At 34.0% G+C, this 19137-nt stretch overlaps 1 protein-coding gene across 5 annotated transcripts; it reads left to right on the top strand.

Annotated features, from left to right (window-relative positions):
- The first annotated feature begins 9124 nt into the window (after positions 1-9124).
- On the top strand, positions 9125-16229 carry LOC105178203 (transcription repressor KAN1). 5 transcript variants are annotated; one of them, XM_011101621.3, is made up of 7 exons: positions 10071-10251; positions 10386-10646; positions 10811-10887; positions 11503-11548; positions 11746-11911; positions 14684-14786; positions 15983-16229. In XM_011101621.3, the coding sequence occupies exons 1-7, from the start codon at positions 10203-10205 to the stop codon at positions 16103-16105; spliced, it is 825 nt and encodes a 274-aa protein (XP_011099923.1). In that variant the 5' UTR covers positions 10071-10202; the 3' UTR covers positions 16106-16229. The 5 variants fall into 5 exon arrangements, with proteins under 5 accessions (XP_011099921.1, XP_020554564.1, XP_011099922.1 ...); XM_011101619.3 differs by having other exon boundaries at positions 9125-10646; positions 14687-14786; XM_020698905.2 differs by having other exon boundaries at positions 9125-10634.
- The last annotated feature ends 2908 nt before the right edge of the window (positions 16230-19137 follow it).

Genomic DNA, 19137 nt, shown 5'->3' on the forward strand with positions numbered 1-19137 from the left:
AGTCATTGTCCTCATCTGTATACGATGAACTTTTGACACACACCATACAATTCATGGTTGATTTGTCGGCGTTGTGACCATCCGTGTGGAAGTTGTACCCGTTCACAAAATAGCAAAGGACCGACGTCACTTCTACACTTGGATCTCAATAATGGCACTTCAGGAGCTCATTGTCCATGTAGTTCAACTCGGGATGTAGCTGCACGCTCATATATTAATTAAATATTTTAAATTTGGACACAACATACTTTTAAAAATTCAAAAAAATGTATTAACTTACACGTCGTTTGAACAAATCCTTGAGCTCAATTGATACACATCGATCAATAATTGGGTCGACCAAATGATTGGTCAAAATGTACATCTCGATGATGTGTTGTTCTGGTTTACTGTGACATCTCTTCTTCGAGACACCACTAACCCGACCAGGGTAGTTGAAAATAAACACCTGAATTCTATCGTTGCTACTCGTATGCTCATTATTTCTATGAGGCATGCTTCGTTTGGATAGCACATCTGGCTCAAAATATTGTGAAGGAAACAAATCAATTTTCTCTAATGTATGCCTCGACAATTGATACTTCGACATGTGTTTTATTTTTTACCTTTTTTTTCAACTCATGTAAGAACCTTTCAAATGTGTACATCTACCTATATTGCAGTGGCCCACATACACGAGCTTCATACGGCAGGTGAAAGTCAGGTGGTCTATTGAGTCAAAAAAAGCTGGAGAAAATATCTTTTCAAGGTTGCACAGTATGATGGCAACACTATTTTCTAACTCATGTAGCTCGGCGACATCAAGCGTGGTCGAGCGTATGCTTTGGAATAAAATGCTAACCTACATTAATGCACTCCATATATGCTCGGAAAGTATCTCACAAAAGGCAATCCGGTTCAAATTTTGCGTGAATACGTGAAAGTCATAGCTCCGATGTCGTATATCCGCAATTTCATCATATCAATGCAGCGAGCAGGGTTAGACGCATAGCCACTAGAAAACTTAAGGCCACGATCCATTCACCTATCCTACTCTTCTACTCCTTCGTCAATGTATAGACTGATTTAGGTATAATGTTCAATCTACGTTCATCCAACTCAAACTCCAGACGATTACAGATGATCTTCAAATCCCTGCTTGCATTCAAATTATCCTTCGTATTTTCTTTGATGCCCATGACCATGTTGAATATATTGTCAAACACATTTTTCACAATGTGCATAACATTAAGGTTGTGTCAAATCAGATGCGTTGCCCAGTATAGAAGATCCCAAAAGATATTTTTCTTCTTCCACTTGTGGTCGCTACCATAGACGGAAGGGAGTGTCAACGGCATTTCAACTGCAACACTAATGTCTGCAGCCCAATCCAGGATCTGGTCTCCTGTCAACCTCAGACATACAAAGCTTATATTCAACATGATTTTTCGTGAATGCTTTCTTGTTCCTTCAGTAGGGATGGTGCTTTGGGAGAAACTAGTTGTAGCAGTCAAAGTAGCACGACTTCCTGCTATATTGCAGATGGAATACCTGTGCCACATCCATATAAACGGACAACCCATAACACCGGCGGTACTCCATCCAAACGCCGTCCCATAGGCAGATAGGTCGTTCACAGTCCACATCAACGCCACCGGCATGATGAATGCGTTGTCCTTGGCATTGTCGTACGCTCGGACACCCACAAGCCACAACAACAGCAACTCCTCGATCAACGGTTCCAGTATAATCGATTAGACACTTCGAATTAGAAGGGTCAAAAATCACCATCAGAAACATGTACTCTGAACACATGGACATACAAGGGGAGAGATTGTACGGTGTAATGACAACGGGCCAACATGAATAAGTACAATGGTACTGACTGTATGGTGCAAAACCATCTGTGCGAAGGCCCAATAAAACAGTACACGACTTTTTTGCAAAATGGGGTTACGTCTGGTCAAAATGCTTCCAAACCTCGACATCGGATGGATGACACATTAACCCCTCCTCCGTCTGATGTATGGCATACCACGTCATGTGCTCAGCCATTGCCCTCAAAAAATACAACCTCTGCAGACGGGGAGTAAGCACAAGGTACCTAAAGACGGCATACGGAGACTTCTTGCAGCATGAGTCTCGCCCTTGGGTTGGCTTGTACCTAGTGTTTCCACAAAACTTGCAGTACTACAAATCGACATCGTCCTTCCAATGCAGCATGCAACCATTCTTACACGTATCGATCTTCTCAATGGGTAAATCCAAATTCTTTATCAACTTATTCGTGATGTAGTAATCTATCGGAAGGGAGTGACTCAGGGGCAATATTTTATGAGCCCACTACGATATTCGATCATATGATCGCTCATAAATATGGTCGTCCACCTTGATATCGACCAACTTAGGAACAGATGCCAATTGAGATTGGGTGCAACTGTTCCACAATGGCCGGTCGGAAGCATGCACTACATTGTAAAAACGGTCTGTCAATCCTGACTCATAATCATATGGGTCACAGCTATGATAATATGAACTAGGACGGCATCAACAGGGCAGGACCTCGTACCATAATCAGGCACACTATCGTGAGAAGAAAAATAGCTCAATCCGGCTAAATAAAAAAATCATCCTTTGCCCCAAATCCATATGTTTCTCGTCACCCAAATGTGAACAATTAGCCTCGACATAGGAAGTTGGGGTTTGCTCCTCCGGTACTGGAGGGATAGTTACAGCCTCAAAGTACTCCTGCATCCTCTCCTTGCTATGAGAAGTCCAATTATACTATTTTGGCATAAACCCTTGCATACATAAGTGACAACCGACATCGTCAGGTGTTCTGAACTTTGTATTTTTGCATTTTCGGCAAGTGCACCTAATTTTGTCTCCATCCATATGTTCATGCTGACCATCTGTCCATTCTATGAAAGTTTTAAGCACATTCTCAAACTCTGGTGTAAGACCTGCCCTCCTTGAGAGGTTCTTATTGTACATCCATCACCTCAATTCTCGTAATATGATGATATACATATATTGTATTCACACACATATATATATAATTAATTTTCTAATATGAGAACCTACAAATTTATAAATATTAGACTGCACTATTTATGAGAATACATATAATTAACATAATATAAGATTAATAAAAAATCACAGAACTAAAAAAAACTATAATTAATTTAATTAAACACAATAAAGTATCATGGTCAACCAACTTAAGTGATGATCAGTATTAGTTGACGGTCCAAAATTTGAGTAATAATCTACAAGCTATCAAATGAATATACATGAAAATTAGAATGTTGCAAGTGTGTGTGATTAGTATAAGAATTTCTACAATAAATGAAATAAAATGAATATATAAGTTTTTTTTTTTTTGTATCGGCCTTTGGAACTCCTAAGATAGCCATTATTTTGTAACGGCCATTACAAAAAAACGTCTCTAATATCATGATTTTTGTAACACCATTTTTTATATGTTTTCCAACAGTTTTTGCCACTTGCCTTTGTAATGGCTCCATATTTCACCAAAAAAGCCGTTAAAACTAGCTATTAATCATAGCAAATTAGTAATGGCCTACAAATTGTAATGATTTTAAGCACACATAAAAATTTGTAACGGTTATAGCCGTTACAAAATAATTGCATTTTTATTACTCCCTCAATGGCCTACAAATACGAAGGGTTTAAGTTACAATTTCACTTCAAGTTTAATTCCTAAACCCTTTCAAAAGTCCTCAGACTTCTGAACCTTCACCTTCATCCTGTGTGGTGATGCCCCCTAAAACTTTTGGATTTGGCTCATGAGCCAAGCAAGTCAGCCAGATAGATTCGAGCAGGCCAACTGACCTATCAATAGGGAAGGAAGGCGCGAAGAACTACCTCCTACTTGACTCGTAAGCCCAAGAGATAGGCCATTTCCAACCGAATACGTCATCATATAGCTGCCAACACATTACAAGACATCATCCTAAAAATCACCAGATTGTTCTGAATAAATCAATAACAAATGAGCTGGGAATCTACGAGTAACCAATTTTCGGAATTTTCAGGCAAATATGGTAAGACTCGGTCCACCTAACATATTGAGTCCAAACACAAACTATTTTTCCTGGATGATAGCAAAATCAAAGGGCTTTCATATGCCAAGGGGCTACAACAACCTTGTATACTCATTTGATAACATCATTCTTCATACTCAATCTCTCATTTATTCTAATGATTTTCTCTCAGTTTTTAAGCTATTCTAACCTTACATTTTGCATTCCATACAGAAAATATATTACTTTATCACCATATTTTACCATTATTCTCCCTTTGGTTCAATTTATTTTTATTTCTTCTATAAACCATTACTGACTTAAGCATCAAAGTGCAAACCTCAATTTTGCAGGGTAGTACCCGTTGATCTTAGATTTTTCTTGAGGAACTTTCAACTTTGTGGTACGTCCAAAAATCTGGTACACATCATTGGCGTCGCCTGTGAGAAACACTTGAGTTTCAACGTGAGAAATGGCTAATTCAATCAATTGAGGTGACAATGGATCCTATGAGGAAAGCTCTTCCCTCTTGCTGTAGTTGGTCCTACTATTCCTCTTGTAAATCCAGCTTCAGGAGTTGTCAATGCTCCCACTCCAGACCTGACCTTAGGAGCCGCCAATGCTCCAGCTCCAACTCTCAACCAAACAGCTAGACCTGTGGCTATAAGCCCGCTCTTCTGTGAATAGCTTTGTCAGTTCATCATGGATACCATTAACTCGATCCTCCACGGTTCTAAACAAATGGACTAAAGAAACTAAAAGCTTTGGGGTGTAATTGCATTTACTGCAGTGCAAATAAAGGAGGAATAATTAATTTTTGGCAATTTCAAGACTGACCACCAAAATTTGTTAAGGTGGACAAATTTAGGACTTTTTATTTGAAATTTTACAGACTTGATATTTTTTTTTTTTTATTTGCACATAAGCGCTTACATGAAAAAAAAATAAAATTGCATAAAATTAATTCTGAATTTATTTTATGCATATAATTCTAAATTATAAAAATAAAATCATTATTGATATAATATAAATTTAAAACTGAAACATCCCTCTCCGAACCAGTGCCCTCCCCCCAATCCATCCCTCTCACTGTCGGCCCTGTTCCCCAAAAGGGGGCGGCAATGAGAGGATTGCGATTAGGGGAAGTTCTAGTTGTATGGGGAAGGGAGGGGTCGTTAGGTAGTTAGTTTTTTTTTTTTTTTTTAACTAAAGTACTTTTATAATTTATAATCATCTATAAAAATAGTAATTTTATTTTTTATAATTTTTTTATTATGTCGATAATATATTTAATTTTTTTTGAATTGATGTATTGGGTTATATAAGTTTTTGTGCCACGACAGCTAAGATATAATATAAATTCAAAATTTATTTTTATATAATTTGATATTTTTTTTATGCAAGTGCCTATGTGGCAGAGGAGAGACAAAAAAAATGTCTAGTCAGTAAAATCTACCACAAATAAAAAAGTGTTTCATCCTTCTTCTTTATGTCATTGCTCATGTGGCAGTGGATCTTTTTTCACAAATAAAAGACAGCCATAATTTTGTCGGCCTCAGCAATTTTCGTCCAGCTTTAAAATTTCAGCAACTATCAAGAAAGATTAATTATAGGTAACTACAGTAAAACCTCTATAAATTAATACTTTATAAATTAATAAACTCTCTAAAATAATAAAATCTTTCGGTCCCGACTTGGGCCTTTGTAAAAAATCATCAAATTCGATAAGATAATAAAATAATAATTTTTCAAAAAATTCCTTTATAAATATTAGGTCCCATTAAAACTCTAAATTAATAATTCATAAATATTACAATTATAAATATTATGGTAATTTACTAAAATATGAAGTTTGTAATGCTTTACGCATTTGATCATTCATTGATGATTTTGTGATGCCTTTTAGAAGAAAAGACATGTTTAGGTGTCATGAATTATTTTATTTTCATATTGAGATTTATATAGTATACATTTCATCATCATGTATGAATATATTTAATTGGCTATAATAGTTATTTAAGTGCAACGAATTAATGTAAACATGTATATTTAAGTAATTCCAATGAATTAATACATGCGTCTATGAATATAATAGTTAATTGTATACAATATGAATATATTTAATTAGTTACAAAGAATTGATTGATGCATGAATATAATCAATGAAACATATATGAATTCATTTATTTTCAATACATATGTACTAAATTTGTTAAATTTAAAAAGTCTCTCTTTTAATTAATAAAATATTAATTTATCGATAAATTAATATCTCTTTAAATTAATAAAAATTCATGGTCCCAAGATTATTAATTTATAGAGGTTTTACTGTATATGCCACCCTCTATATATGGGGTCCTTGTTTTAATTCCACCCCCATTATATATAATAAATGCAATTAAGCTGCATTTCGATCCAATCGTAAATTGACTTTCACGATTTAATCCCGTAACTTTAAAAATAGTCAATTTTGGTCCGTTTTGCCTTGAAAAATGCATGTGTTGGGCACATGGCCTCTAAAATTTTAGCTTTCCAACTATATGTTTAAACTTGCAAAATCAAAATTGCCATCCTCTTTCCCAATTACCTAGTGACGAGATAAACACTGTTGTTATCCAGTTAATATATATTTTTGTGACAACTTTAAAATTATCAATTGATGTGTTATTACTAACACCATAACTTTTGTAGTCACAACATTAACCATAAGTAAAAATGACATATTTTTTTTCATAGATAATATCATGTTAAATAATTATTAACCGTGATAAAAGAAAAAGTAAATTTTCAAATTAGTTTTACTTGAATCGTAGTAGATAGAATTGATTTACCATGATTTTTAAGTAGTAGTAATTTATAATATAAGTAAAAAATTACTATATATATATACATATATATATATATGGTAGTGTTCTAAGTATGAAGAGTGTTAAGGATCCCCATTACTAAAATAATAGAATTATACCCTTCGATTCAGCCTAGGGTTTTGAAACTAAAGGCCCAAAACATGAACTTGAATGAGGGTTTCATGTGGAGGAAGACATAATAAAACCTAAGATGCCAGACAAAGTTGTTGAAAGATTGGAAGGGAATATTTTGGAGTATGAAAGGGGAATTTAGAAGATAATGTGGGAATAGTCACATGCTAAATCTATTACATGTGCAGCACTGGCAAACAAACACACCCTTATAATTTGTAGGTCTCTCACTCAAGTCAATGGTCTACTTTGTACCCTATCTTCTTACATTAGTGTACTTAGGTATCAAATATAATACGTATATATATATATAGCTAATTATGACCTTCAATATTATAATGTGTGTGCACTAATGATGTCCTAATTTAATGATTAAAAATTACATCTCATAAATAAGTTTGAGTTTTATCAAACATGTAATATTTATCTTATTTAAACGTGAATTTATTGTAATAAATATTTGTCTCATTTAATGCGTGTTTATTATAATATTAATTTATTTTAATATGAGTTTATGGACAAAAAATAACATGTTGTGATATGTGCCCTTGTGGATGCTTAATAAATATAATTTCGTATTGACAATTATAGGTTTTGTGAAGAAATAATTTGGCAATTTAGTTTACAAATTAATCAATTTTCACAGATTGAGAACCTTTTTGTCAAAATTTTCAAAACTCTAAATTTTATCCTTTCACACAATATAGGTGGGGAAATTGTGTAAATTTCGCATTTTTGGCGATATGTGGACTGAATATGCTGTTTTATTTATTGTAATCCTCAACTATATATAAATTTCAAATAAAAAAGAAGAAAAACCACATCTATTATTTACGAAATCAAAAGTGCATTTTTCTTGAAGTAATTTAAATTATATCGCCAACAAGGTCCAACTCAGCCGATAAAGTTGAGGCTCTATGACTTTAAGGCCGTGAATTTGAACCCACCAACATGTGGGGATGTTGTTCAACTTCAATAGTAGTTGATTGTTCTATTTTAATAATAATTATTGACCAGATATAGTTATATGATATCGGAACTGAAAAAAAAAAAAAAACATTTATGGGAGTCAAAAGCATGTGATTTTGCAACACAATGCAGCAGTGGTCTGCTCATTTTAAGATGAATGTGGGATTTCTTTAATGTCCTTGCAAACTCAAGTTAAGAAACATACAGAGAAAAAAGAAATGATGTGTGTTCGTGTGAGTGTATATTTTTCTGTCTGTATGTCTATCCTTGTACGGGCAGGAGAGAGAAAGAAGACAGAGAGAGAGCGAAGCGGGCGGGGGGAAAAGGAATCAGATAAGTGTAGGGTTACTTTCTGTTTCAAGATTTTATATCCCGTCGTCTACGGGGAAAGAAGGAAATAATGCAAAAGTGACAATCTATCTTTTTATGCTTTAATAATTTCTTTCTTGTTTTATTAACCCCTTTTTTCTCTGTGTTCTATTTACGGGGAAAAGTGCAATTTTTTGTCTATTTATTGACAACGAAAGATAATAATTTAAAATATTAGTACATTAAGAACACACTTATTGTCTAGAATTATTAATTTGACCAAAAAAATATCCCAAATTTGTAGTCGTCGAGCAACTCGTGCATTGCGTTTGTGGGCTGAATTCGTAAATTTTTGGCGATAAAAGTTCACAATCTGCCCTTTTTTTATTTAAATTACTGTCATTTATCACTAAAATGAATTTTAAGTGGATCAAAAAGTGCCATCCATCATACTTCACTGTTAAAAATATAACATTTAATTATGATTAATTATTATGATTTATAATAAATAATCATAGTCAATAGTTATGGGTTACGATCACACAACTATTGTTTACCGTAATTTTTGCAAAAAAGGCTAAAATATTAATTTTTATTATAGGTATTAACTAATTTTACATCAATTTTATTTAATTATGATTGATAATAATTGCCCCACGATTTTTACCGATACTAATTAATATTTTAGTCAATAGTTCTACACGATTTTTATTGATATTAATTAATATTATAGTCAATAGTAATTTTTTTTTTTTTTTTTTTTTGAGATGCTTGTTGGATGAAAATTTACAATATTTTATTAATTATTCATTAGCTTGTGTTTGACTGGCGAAGGAGAGGCCTGGTTCTAGTGTCATTTTCGGAGATATACTCTCGAGGAATTACACGAGACACCAAATCCCTCAACCCACACACTCCTCCCTCTTCTCCTTTCCTGGGATTCCTCATCTTTTCCTCTGATTTCTGCTCACTTTTTTCTCAATTTCAAGAGGGCGTCAACGCTCGTTCTTTCTGGGTTCTATCCTTTAGCTTTGAAGTTACGAGTCCATTGTCTTTTCACAACTTTTACACCATAATCTCTGTTAGAGAATGTAATCCCTTCCACAAATCTCAAAGAACCAACAAAGAAAACTGAGGGTTTGTGTGTGGATTCTCTCCAAGTACCTGTTGTCTGACATCAATTTGGATTTGGTGGTGAAAAAGATAAAGGGGAGAGAGAGAGAGAGCTCTTCCACTCTTTTGCTTTACTTCACTTCTCTCTCAGACACTATTATTCATCCATCTTTAGCCTTTATAGAATACCTAGGTCTCTCTTTCAAGATTTTACTGTACTGACTCCTCATAGGAGTTTAAGCTCTTACTACAAAAATCTTCTCTTGTTTGGAAGATTTGTCAATCTCTGTTCCCTTTTCCTGTCCGTGTGTTTTTGAACATTTGACTTTAGTTTCAAGATTACAAAATCTAAAAGAGAAAAGTCATCAAGAAAATCACGAGGAAAGAAAAATGCCCTTAGATGGGGTTTTCATAGAGCCCTCCTCAAAGCCAGTACCCGATCTTTCTCTCCACATTAGTCCACCCAACTGTAATTCCTCCTCACCAATCTGCAACACGGCGAGTGAAGTGGCGTCGGGCATCCATCGTTCTACGAATTCAGCCAAGCCCAGGAGCTGCAACTCCTTGATTGAGCTCTCCTTGGCTAATCCAGCGAACGACGAAATCCGGCTCCAACAGAGCTTCGGTGGAGGAAGAGCTCATCAAGAAGAGCAGCCACATAGCTATTATCATCATATCTGCCACTCCAACAGCCAACTGAATCAGATAAATCATGGGGTTTCCCTACTAGATGTATCCGATGGCTTGAGTCCTATAAAGAGTTTTCCAGTTTATCCGAATCGGCCGTTTCCTTTCCTGCCTGTGGACCATGCCAAGGATCCAAAGATGTGCTTCTACCAAACGCCCTACCCCTCTTGGTCATCCACTCTATCTTCTCCTTCTTCTTTATGTTCCTCTCTTTCCTCTCCTTCTCATCAGTATTATTCCGGTAGTTTGGATCATCATATACCATTTTTAAATCCGGGGCCTAACGCCTCATCCCCGACGGCAGCTTACAGGGTACCGAGTGGCGGTAGTGCTGGTGGTGGTGGCAGGTTTAATGGGCTCTCCTCGTATCAGCTGCAGCATCATCACACTCATCATCAGTATGGTATGGGCCATTCTCTTGAGGCGTCTCATCATGGGATTATGAGATCAAGATCTCTTCCGAAGCTGCCGGCAAAGCGCAGCATGAGGGCTCCCAGAATGAGATGGACGAGCACCCTTCACGCCCGGTTTGTTCATGCAGTTGAGCTTCTTGGTGGGCATGAAAGTAATTAAAATACGATCTTTCTCCATTTTCTTCTGGCTTAATTAAAATCTGTGTTTAGCCCCCATTGTTCTTAACTAGGTTTTTCCCCTTCCAGGTATGATTCTTTCTTTATGGTTTGATTTGCACACACAGTTGTTTTACTTGTGACTGGTCTCCAATTTCAGGGGCTACTCCAAAGTCAGTACTGGAACTCATGGATGTCAAAGATCTCACTCTTGCTCATGTCAAGAGCCATTTACAGGTAGAGCAAATTGATCACACTTAATTATTTACTCTCAAACAAGAGAGAGAGATCTGAATTTATGACGTCTGGTTGTTTTGTGTGGGGTTGGGGGGAGGGGGAGAGACTCTCCGTCTATTCCTCCGGCACAGTAGCCGATGAATGCAGAGTGAGTGAATGGTGGATTAAAGAATGGGGGAGAAGTCTTGGGCTGACAGTCTGATGAGAGAGAGAGAGAGAATTGAAGGAGAGGAATGATAAAAAAGAGACAAAGGCGAAGTCATGATATCCCAATAATACAGCTCATTACTACCTTATCAGACATCAACCTCGTGATTAATAATGAAACCAAGACATTTTACTCAGAAGCCCAGAACAAAGTCTTACTGTACTTTCAGTAGGAGCTCCACACTCATCCTATACATACACATATACATGCATCTATATATAGAGAGAGAGAGAGGAAGAGAGAGAAATATATCCCCAGTTCATCACATATACACATAACACATACATAGAGATAGAAAGGAGGAGACTGAAATTTTAATTAATGGTTGCTAGCTAGTAGTTCTTTTGCTATCATCAATGACTTTTAATTCTCATAAATTGTCTGTATATATATCCTTCCCAATGCAGATGTATCGAACTGTTAAAACCACTGACAAGCCTGCAGCTTCCTCAGGTATATATATATATATATAATTCCGTTAATTGCCAGCATTTTATCCTTTAAACTGCAGAAAAAATTCTCTTAACAAACCCATTTCATTAATTAATTGAATCAACTGTACATTCTTCCAAATAGGTCAATGGCATAGATCAATGCTTGCATACAATCATTTTGATGGTTTATTTGTTTATTTTTACTGATTCTCAAAGGGCATTCAGATGGATCTGCTGATGATGACCTCTCCACAATAGGCAGTGGTGGTGATGGGGCTAGGCTGCAGCTATTCATAGACCACAGAGGGCCGTCCGATGGATCTTCGCCACAGGATGCTGACTACCCCTCCTCCGCCACCACATTGTGGAGCAACTCTTCCAGGTATTTATATATATAGATAGGGTTTCAAGTAAATTATATATTGAAACTCAAGAAATTAGCCTCTCTGAAAAAATAAATTACCTCAATCTGTTTTTTAAAATAGAACAATTTATGCACCTCCTCGTACGATTTCGTGTAACACACGCACTCTTTTTTATATTATTTGTTTTAAATTTTAATTATAAAATTATAAATACTATTTCATGTAACACGGTGAAGGGTGCAGCGGTGGGGAGGTGAAAGGGTGAGGGGGAAGGTGGGGGCAATATATACTTGTAAGGAGATAAATTGCTTTATTTTAAAAAATATGAGAAGACAATTTGATATTTTTTTTATAAGATGGTATATTGTACATACCTCATATCACAACGGGGTAGCTTGCATTTTTCCTATATAATATATGCATGTGCTAAAATGTTCTCCTTTCTAATGTTTTAATTTTTTAAATAAAATAATCATTTAACATGGTATTTATTCAACATAATCAAACAAGATAAAGTCCTGGATTCAAACGCCGTTTTCACCTATTTAGTAAAAAAATACCTGCTGATGAAGAGACATGTTAATTAAGATATTAAAATATTAAATGATTCTCCTTTTTAATACTTTCGAAACTTTTGAATTAAATGATCATTTAACAATATAGCTAAAACAAAAATATATACATTTGTGTATGTAGATTTGACTAGATAGATTAAGATATATATATATATATATTTCATGGAAGATTTTCAGCTGAGGAGGCTGGTAGCTTTTGAAGTTTGATGGTATTGGTATTCTTAAAAAAGGACAGAAAAATACAATCAGAGGCTGAATTAAGATAAGAAAATAAAGCAGTACTGCTGCGCTTTTTTACTTTGTCCTAATTGGAATTGTTTCTTTAACACTGTTCATAAAGTATTCAATTCTTCAAACCTTTGTTCTTATTCTCTTCACACCCATATATATATTGGACTAGAACATGATCAGTATCTTGACTTCAGTGCTCTTGTTTTCTTAAAGTGCTACAAGTTTTGTCTGTTCTTGATATTTTATTTAGTTATTCTGATATAGGACATTCTTTGGACGGATTAAAGGTAATTTTCGTCCCATAATTTTAGGTCATTCTCTTTTTAGTTCCCTAAGTTACTAGAGTTTCATTTTAGTCCCGTAAAACTGAAAAAATCTCAATTTTGGTACAAATTTGATCGAAAAGTTGAGTCACTCGTCAGAAAAAGTCAGATGCCAAGCATGTGACTTTTTAAATTGAGTTTGCATTGTGATTGGCTGAAAAAGATGATGTGGTGAAGACATGACCTAAAGTTAGGGGACTAAAACGAGAATGACCTGAAGTTAGGAGACAAAAATTGCCTTTAAGCCTTTTATTTTCAGCCAATCACAATGCAAGCCCCAATTTAAAAAGTTACATGCCTGGCATGTGAATTTTTCCGGCTAGTGACTCAACTTTCCGACCAAATTTGTACCAAAATTAAGATTTTTTCAGTTTTACGGAACCAAAATAAAACCCTAATAACTTAGAAGACTAAAATAAAAATGGCCTAAAGTTAAGGGATGAAAATTACCTTTAAGCCCTAATTGGACAACATTCTTGTGCAAGGGAGTTCATGCATTGTTTGTTTGATTGTACGAGGGTTAATGTAAGAGTTATAGATGTTTATTACAAAATAATATTGCAATCTGTATCATGTTTAATACATTAATAAAAGATCCAAGTTAATAATAATAGTTCATGAGATATTTGAGATGCAATACTATGTACTAGAAGATATGGAGATTGTAATTTAGTTTTATAAATATGGGTAATGTTGCTTTTAGTTTTGTATGAATTCATTCTGATAATTTTGTCCCATAATTTCAAAACTTTCCGTCATTCGGGTCAAAAATGACTGGTATTTGCTCGAATGGCTGAAAAAATTGCCCTTAAGTAAGCTAGTCACATGTACTTTTCTGGCTATTTCAATTTAGCAAATTCCAACCATTTTTTGTCTTCGATGTGTGAAATTTTAGAATAACAGGATAAAATTGCTAAAATGAATTTGTACAAAACTAAAATTGTCACCCATTATACTTATAGAACTAAAATTGTAAGTTTTTCTTAGAAGAAAATGTGACTTTTTATCCTTCTCCAGTCAATTTGGTCGAAAATTAGCATGTGACTCGCACATGACCCAACTAAATTGCAATTTCAGTCTTGTATCTTAAGGGGGTTTGGCATTTTCAATTCTATAACGTAGAGAGTTGGTATGTTTGGTCCTGCGTGAATTTATAATTTGTAGGACTAAAATTGCAAGTAAATTGCCATTTGACCATAAAAGAACTAAACTTGTCAAATTTATAAAGTTATATGACTAAATTACAAAAATTAATTCGTATAAGACTAAAAGTACCCCTCTAAATTACATGACTAAAATTGTAATTTTTTCTTTATTTAGCAGATGTATATATATATATATCCCCATTTCAGGAATGGTGTTTCTGGTGGTTCTGTGAATTGTGGTTACTTTTCTTATTGACTTGATATACAATCTCCTATTAGTTATTACAAGAAATGTAAAACATCACAAATTAGTTCTGATACATTTGTTATATAATTGGTCAGTATTACTTTTTTTAAAATATACACAAATCACATGAAAATTGCATTACACTTGCAGCCATAATCAGTTCAGGTATAAAAAATTCAATTTGAATTAAAAATTTCCCAGAATAGTTTGAATTGTTGTGTTGTCCTGATGAGCATTAATGAATTCTGTTAATTATGTTTGTTTTCAGTAGCCGAGAAGGTTGGTCACAAACAAATGCTGCTGGTGAATCGCATGGACTCGTAAGATCATCGTCCTTTCCATCACCCTCCAATTCGGGTCGCCTGATACAGGTACAGATCGATCTCCCTTTTTATTTATTTAGTTTGTGCAGTGATCAATCCACTTCAATTCATTATTTTGGAAACACAACATTATTTATACCCCTCAACCTTAATGTTATTGTGTGTGTGTGTATATATATATATATGTATGATTTAAATATATTTTTGGTTCTATAATTTTGACATTGTGATACTTTTATTCTTTATCTTTTTAGAAATGCAAAGTAGTCCTGTAACTTTTTTACTTTCGCGATTTTGGTCATTTCGGTGTCGAATTTTGCAAAAATTATCGCAATAAATCACATGCGTCTCACGTGGTTCATTTGACTTGGGGCTTTTGTAATTCTGATTGGTTCGCTTTTATCAATATGGACTAAGAATTATTAAAAAATGACGTGACACGTGATTTATTCCGATAATTTTTGTAAAATTTGTTACAGAAAAGACCAAAATTGTGAAATGTCAAAAAACTACAGGACTCTTTGCAACCCTTAGAAAGAAAAAAGGATAAAAATATCAAAATCACAAGAGGCACATTATTTATTACGGTAATTTTTGTAAAATTCAGTACCGAAAAGACCAAAATCGCAAAATATCAAAAAATTACAGGATTAATTTACAACCCTAAAAAGATAAAAAATAAAAATATCAAAGTACCAAAATTACAAGATCAAAAATATATTTAAGCCTAGATAGTGTCCTTAAAAATAGTAATATTGTCCACGATAATTGAATTTTTTTTTGTTTTGATCTTCATATTCTTTTCACTCGTAGAATCTCAATATATATTAAGCATTGTCATAAATGCATAAACATTGCATTTTGTCGTCTCATAAGTTAGGGTCAGTATATTTCTAGTCCCATAGTTTATGAAAAAATTTAAAATTAGTCGCTAGTTTAAAAGATTCTCACATTGAATCCTCATTTCAACTTTCATAAAAATTTGACGGCAAATTATGCATAGCACATCATGTATCAATTTTCGATCCAAGCTAAAAAAATTAACGGCCTCATGACTTGCATTCGTATTTTGCCTTAGTTTTAACTTATGAGGCGAAAAATACAATTTTTCCTTATAAACGCTTAAATGCACCTTTGGGTGCCTAAACTAGTCAGTATCTAGTCAAATTTTGTGAAGCATTGCTGGATCAAATATGTGCATGCATCTTCCTTCAGCCTAGCTCATACCTTGCGACAAATTGCAGGAAAGTGAAATTTCACATTCAAAGAGCTGCACGGTGTCCGATCCTGAAAATTACAAAATCCCGAGCTTGGAGTTCACATTGGGATTGAGCAGACAGGAGTGGGGTGAAAAGGAGCAGAACTAGCTTTATTAGCTCATATGAACAGTAATCTCCGCGTTGGGATAGAACTATATGTGTTCTGCTCTATTTAGGTCTTCTTTTACTTTATTTATAATATATTATATATATATATCATTTCATATCTATCTTTTTTTTCAGGGTTTAATGCAATTTACCTTTCTATATATTATAAATGAGCAAATTATTTCTTTACGAAAAAATAATATCAATTTACCCTACTGTATTGTTCTGTCTCTAAATTTTGGTCTCTGATACCCTGTTTTCTTGTAGTGACCTCTCAATCTAAGGAGGTAAATTACTTTATTTTGAAAAACGAAGAGGGTAAATTATTGAATTTTTAAAAATACAGAAAGGTATATTGCTATTTTGTTTTTTCATATGAGATAATTTTACTTATTTACAATATCACAAAGATTGTTTGGATTTACCCTTTTTTTCTCACCTGGGTTGATAACATTCATAAATATTTTTTTTTTTTTTTTTTGTGTTGCTCCATTTTGGGGGAGCCTAGATCAGGGTGGTAAGGTTTATGGTGGAAAAAATATAAATTTAGTCCTGTCATTTAAAGGATAAATTACTTTGTGCTAGAACAATGCTTTCCTGAGTAAACCTAAGGGACACTTTCATTTAGAGTGCGACCATCCTCATTGACCGCAATTGTTATGCCACTTTGTCAATCATATGATACACAAATATTCTCCCAGGCAACATAAATAAATAAGTCGGCAGATTCACCACAAAGGAAAGATCTGGTAAGAAAGAATACCATAATAGGATAAGTGAGGTACATATCAAACAGTTTGGAAAGCAATATTCCTTAATACCCAAGGAAATAGGTACATATGTACTTCTTCTGACATAACTATTTAAAAAAAAAAAAACAAACAAACAAACTACAGAGGATGAAACACAAACCAATTTGTGATGTAAATCAAATCTCGATTGCTAGAATTGGTTTGTGATCTGGCCCACAACATAAAGTTTTCAAAAAACGTCCTTAGTGTTTGACACCCCAGAATGATTTTGCATCTCCTAATAGTTAGTTCACAACTTCACATGAAAGAAGCTTTGTAGTACTTTAAGGCAGACCAAGTTGACGAACTGCAATGGTGTTTCTGCCAATTCAAAGTTTACAACCAGCAACAGAAGGAAAAACCTTTAACACAAAATAATTTTAGTCGAGCATGACAAACATATCCTTAATATGATTTGATACGTTCCATTTATGTTAGTCATATAAATTGAACAAACAAAAATAATTATTGTTCAAAGGGACACCAGTTTGGTTGACAATAGGCAAACTAATGCATGCCAAGAGATAACATATAACTGCCCATAACAGGGGTAGAAGCACTTACGGAGTGAGGGTGAGGGTCGGATATTTTGGGCCCTAACCCAATCTGTTTGCAGGTTAAACTTTTAGAGTTATTTAAAATTTTTAGGTATCGGGTCGGTTCAAGTAGGGGGTTCCTACCCGATCGCATACCTAATCCTTAAAAGAAAAATTAAGTAACATATGTTTAAACTTTAAGTCTTTAACTAGGATAGTTTTTTCTACTTTCATCGCCTCCCAATCTTCCACTTCTCCTCATTCCTTCGAATCTTCTTCTTCCCTTCAAAAATCCCTTTTCAAATCTTCTTTTATTTTCCTCTTCTTCACAATTTGTATTTATATAAAACCTAAGATGTCATAAAAAAAAGATAAAATAAAGTTATCAACTCAAAGGTTAGTGTTTAAAGTTTGATTTTCTTATGTTTTTAGTTTTCTTTGTTTTATTTTCACATTACATTGTTTAGTTTAGTAATTGAAAGTTAAGTTTGTTAGTTTTTACTTCTCTTTGTTACCTACAACTAAATGATTAAAATAGTATATTGAAATATTCATAATTTATAAATCTAAAACTAAAATTTTAATAGATTAAAAGCAATAAAATAAATAAAAGAAAAATAAGAGATGTTACGTTACTTATTGTTTGGAATAAATTAAAAAAATAAAAAATAAATAAATGCCCGATTTAATTGTATACCTATCGAGTACCTCAAAAAGTTCGGTTAGGAGTTGGATAGCTTAAATAGCTACCTGAAATTTGGGTATCTTACCCAAAATACCCGAAGTAGGGTTGGTTGTCGGGTCGGGTAATGGGGGTTCAGATAATTAGGGGTGGGTATCGGGTTGGGTAGTGCGGATTCGGATAGTTAGGGTCAGGTACCCAAAATTTCGAGTAGTTGGGCGAAAGACTGGGCTTCACCTAGTTTCTAAATGAGGTTTTTCTTGATCAAGCCAGCTCTTAACAATTTTTTTTAAAGAAGGTTAAAGAAAAATCCTTGACTAGTTGTTTTACATATTTCTATCATACCAATTTCTTTTATGGTATAATGGTCAATATAATTTTTAGTGCTTATATTTAATTTTTTTTTGTAATATTGATGTTAAAAGACATTGACGTATGAATATGTAATTTATTTATGTAAAATAAGCCATGCTTTAAAAAAGTATGTGCCACATCATGTGTCAGCTCCAAGGCACCTTTGCGCCGTGACACGCTATGCGCCTTTGACAACTATGCATCAATCAACTAAATAAAAATTTAAATGTGAAATAAACTAAATAAAACTAAAAACATAAGATAATCAAACATTAAATACAACCCTTGTGAGTTTGGTAACTTTAATTCACCTTGTTCTTGTGAAATTTTAGGGTTTTAACAAATATCAATTGTGGCAGAAGAGGAAAATAAAAGAAAATTTGAAGATGGATTTGTTTTGAGAGGTAAGAAGAAGAAGATTTGAAGGAATGAGAAGGAGAAAGACGAAGATTTGGAGGAGGTGGGAGTAGGAAAAATAAAACCTAGTGAAAGACTCCACTTTTAAACATATTCTACATAATTTTGTTATTTTAAAGATTAGGTACCTGATTTGGTAGTTTGGGCTAGGATCCCCTACTCGAACCTAACCTGATTTTTAAATTCTGGGTACCCCAATTGTTTTCTAATTTTAAGGGTTGAACGACCTACGACCTTTGGAGATCGGACTTT

This window comes from Sesamum indicum, linkage group LG9 (assembly GCF_026168435.1).
Source record: "Sesamum indicum cultivar Baizhima isolate 11 linkage group LG9, ASM2616843v1, whole genome shotgun sequence".
Lineage (NCBI taxonomy): Eukaryota > Viridiplantae > Streptophyta > Magnoliopsida > Lamiales > Pedaliaceae > Sesamum > Sesamum indicum.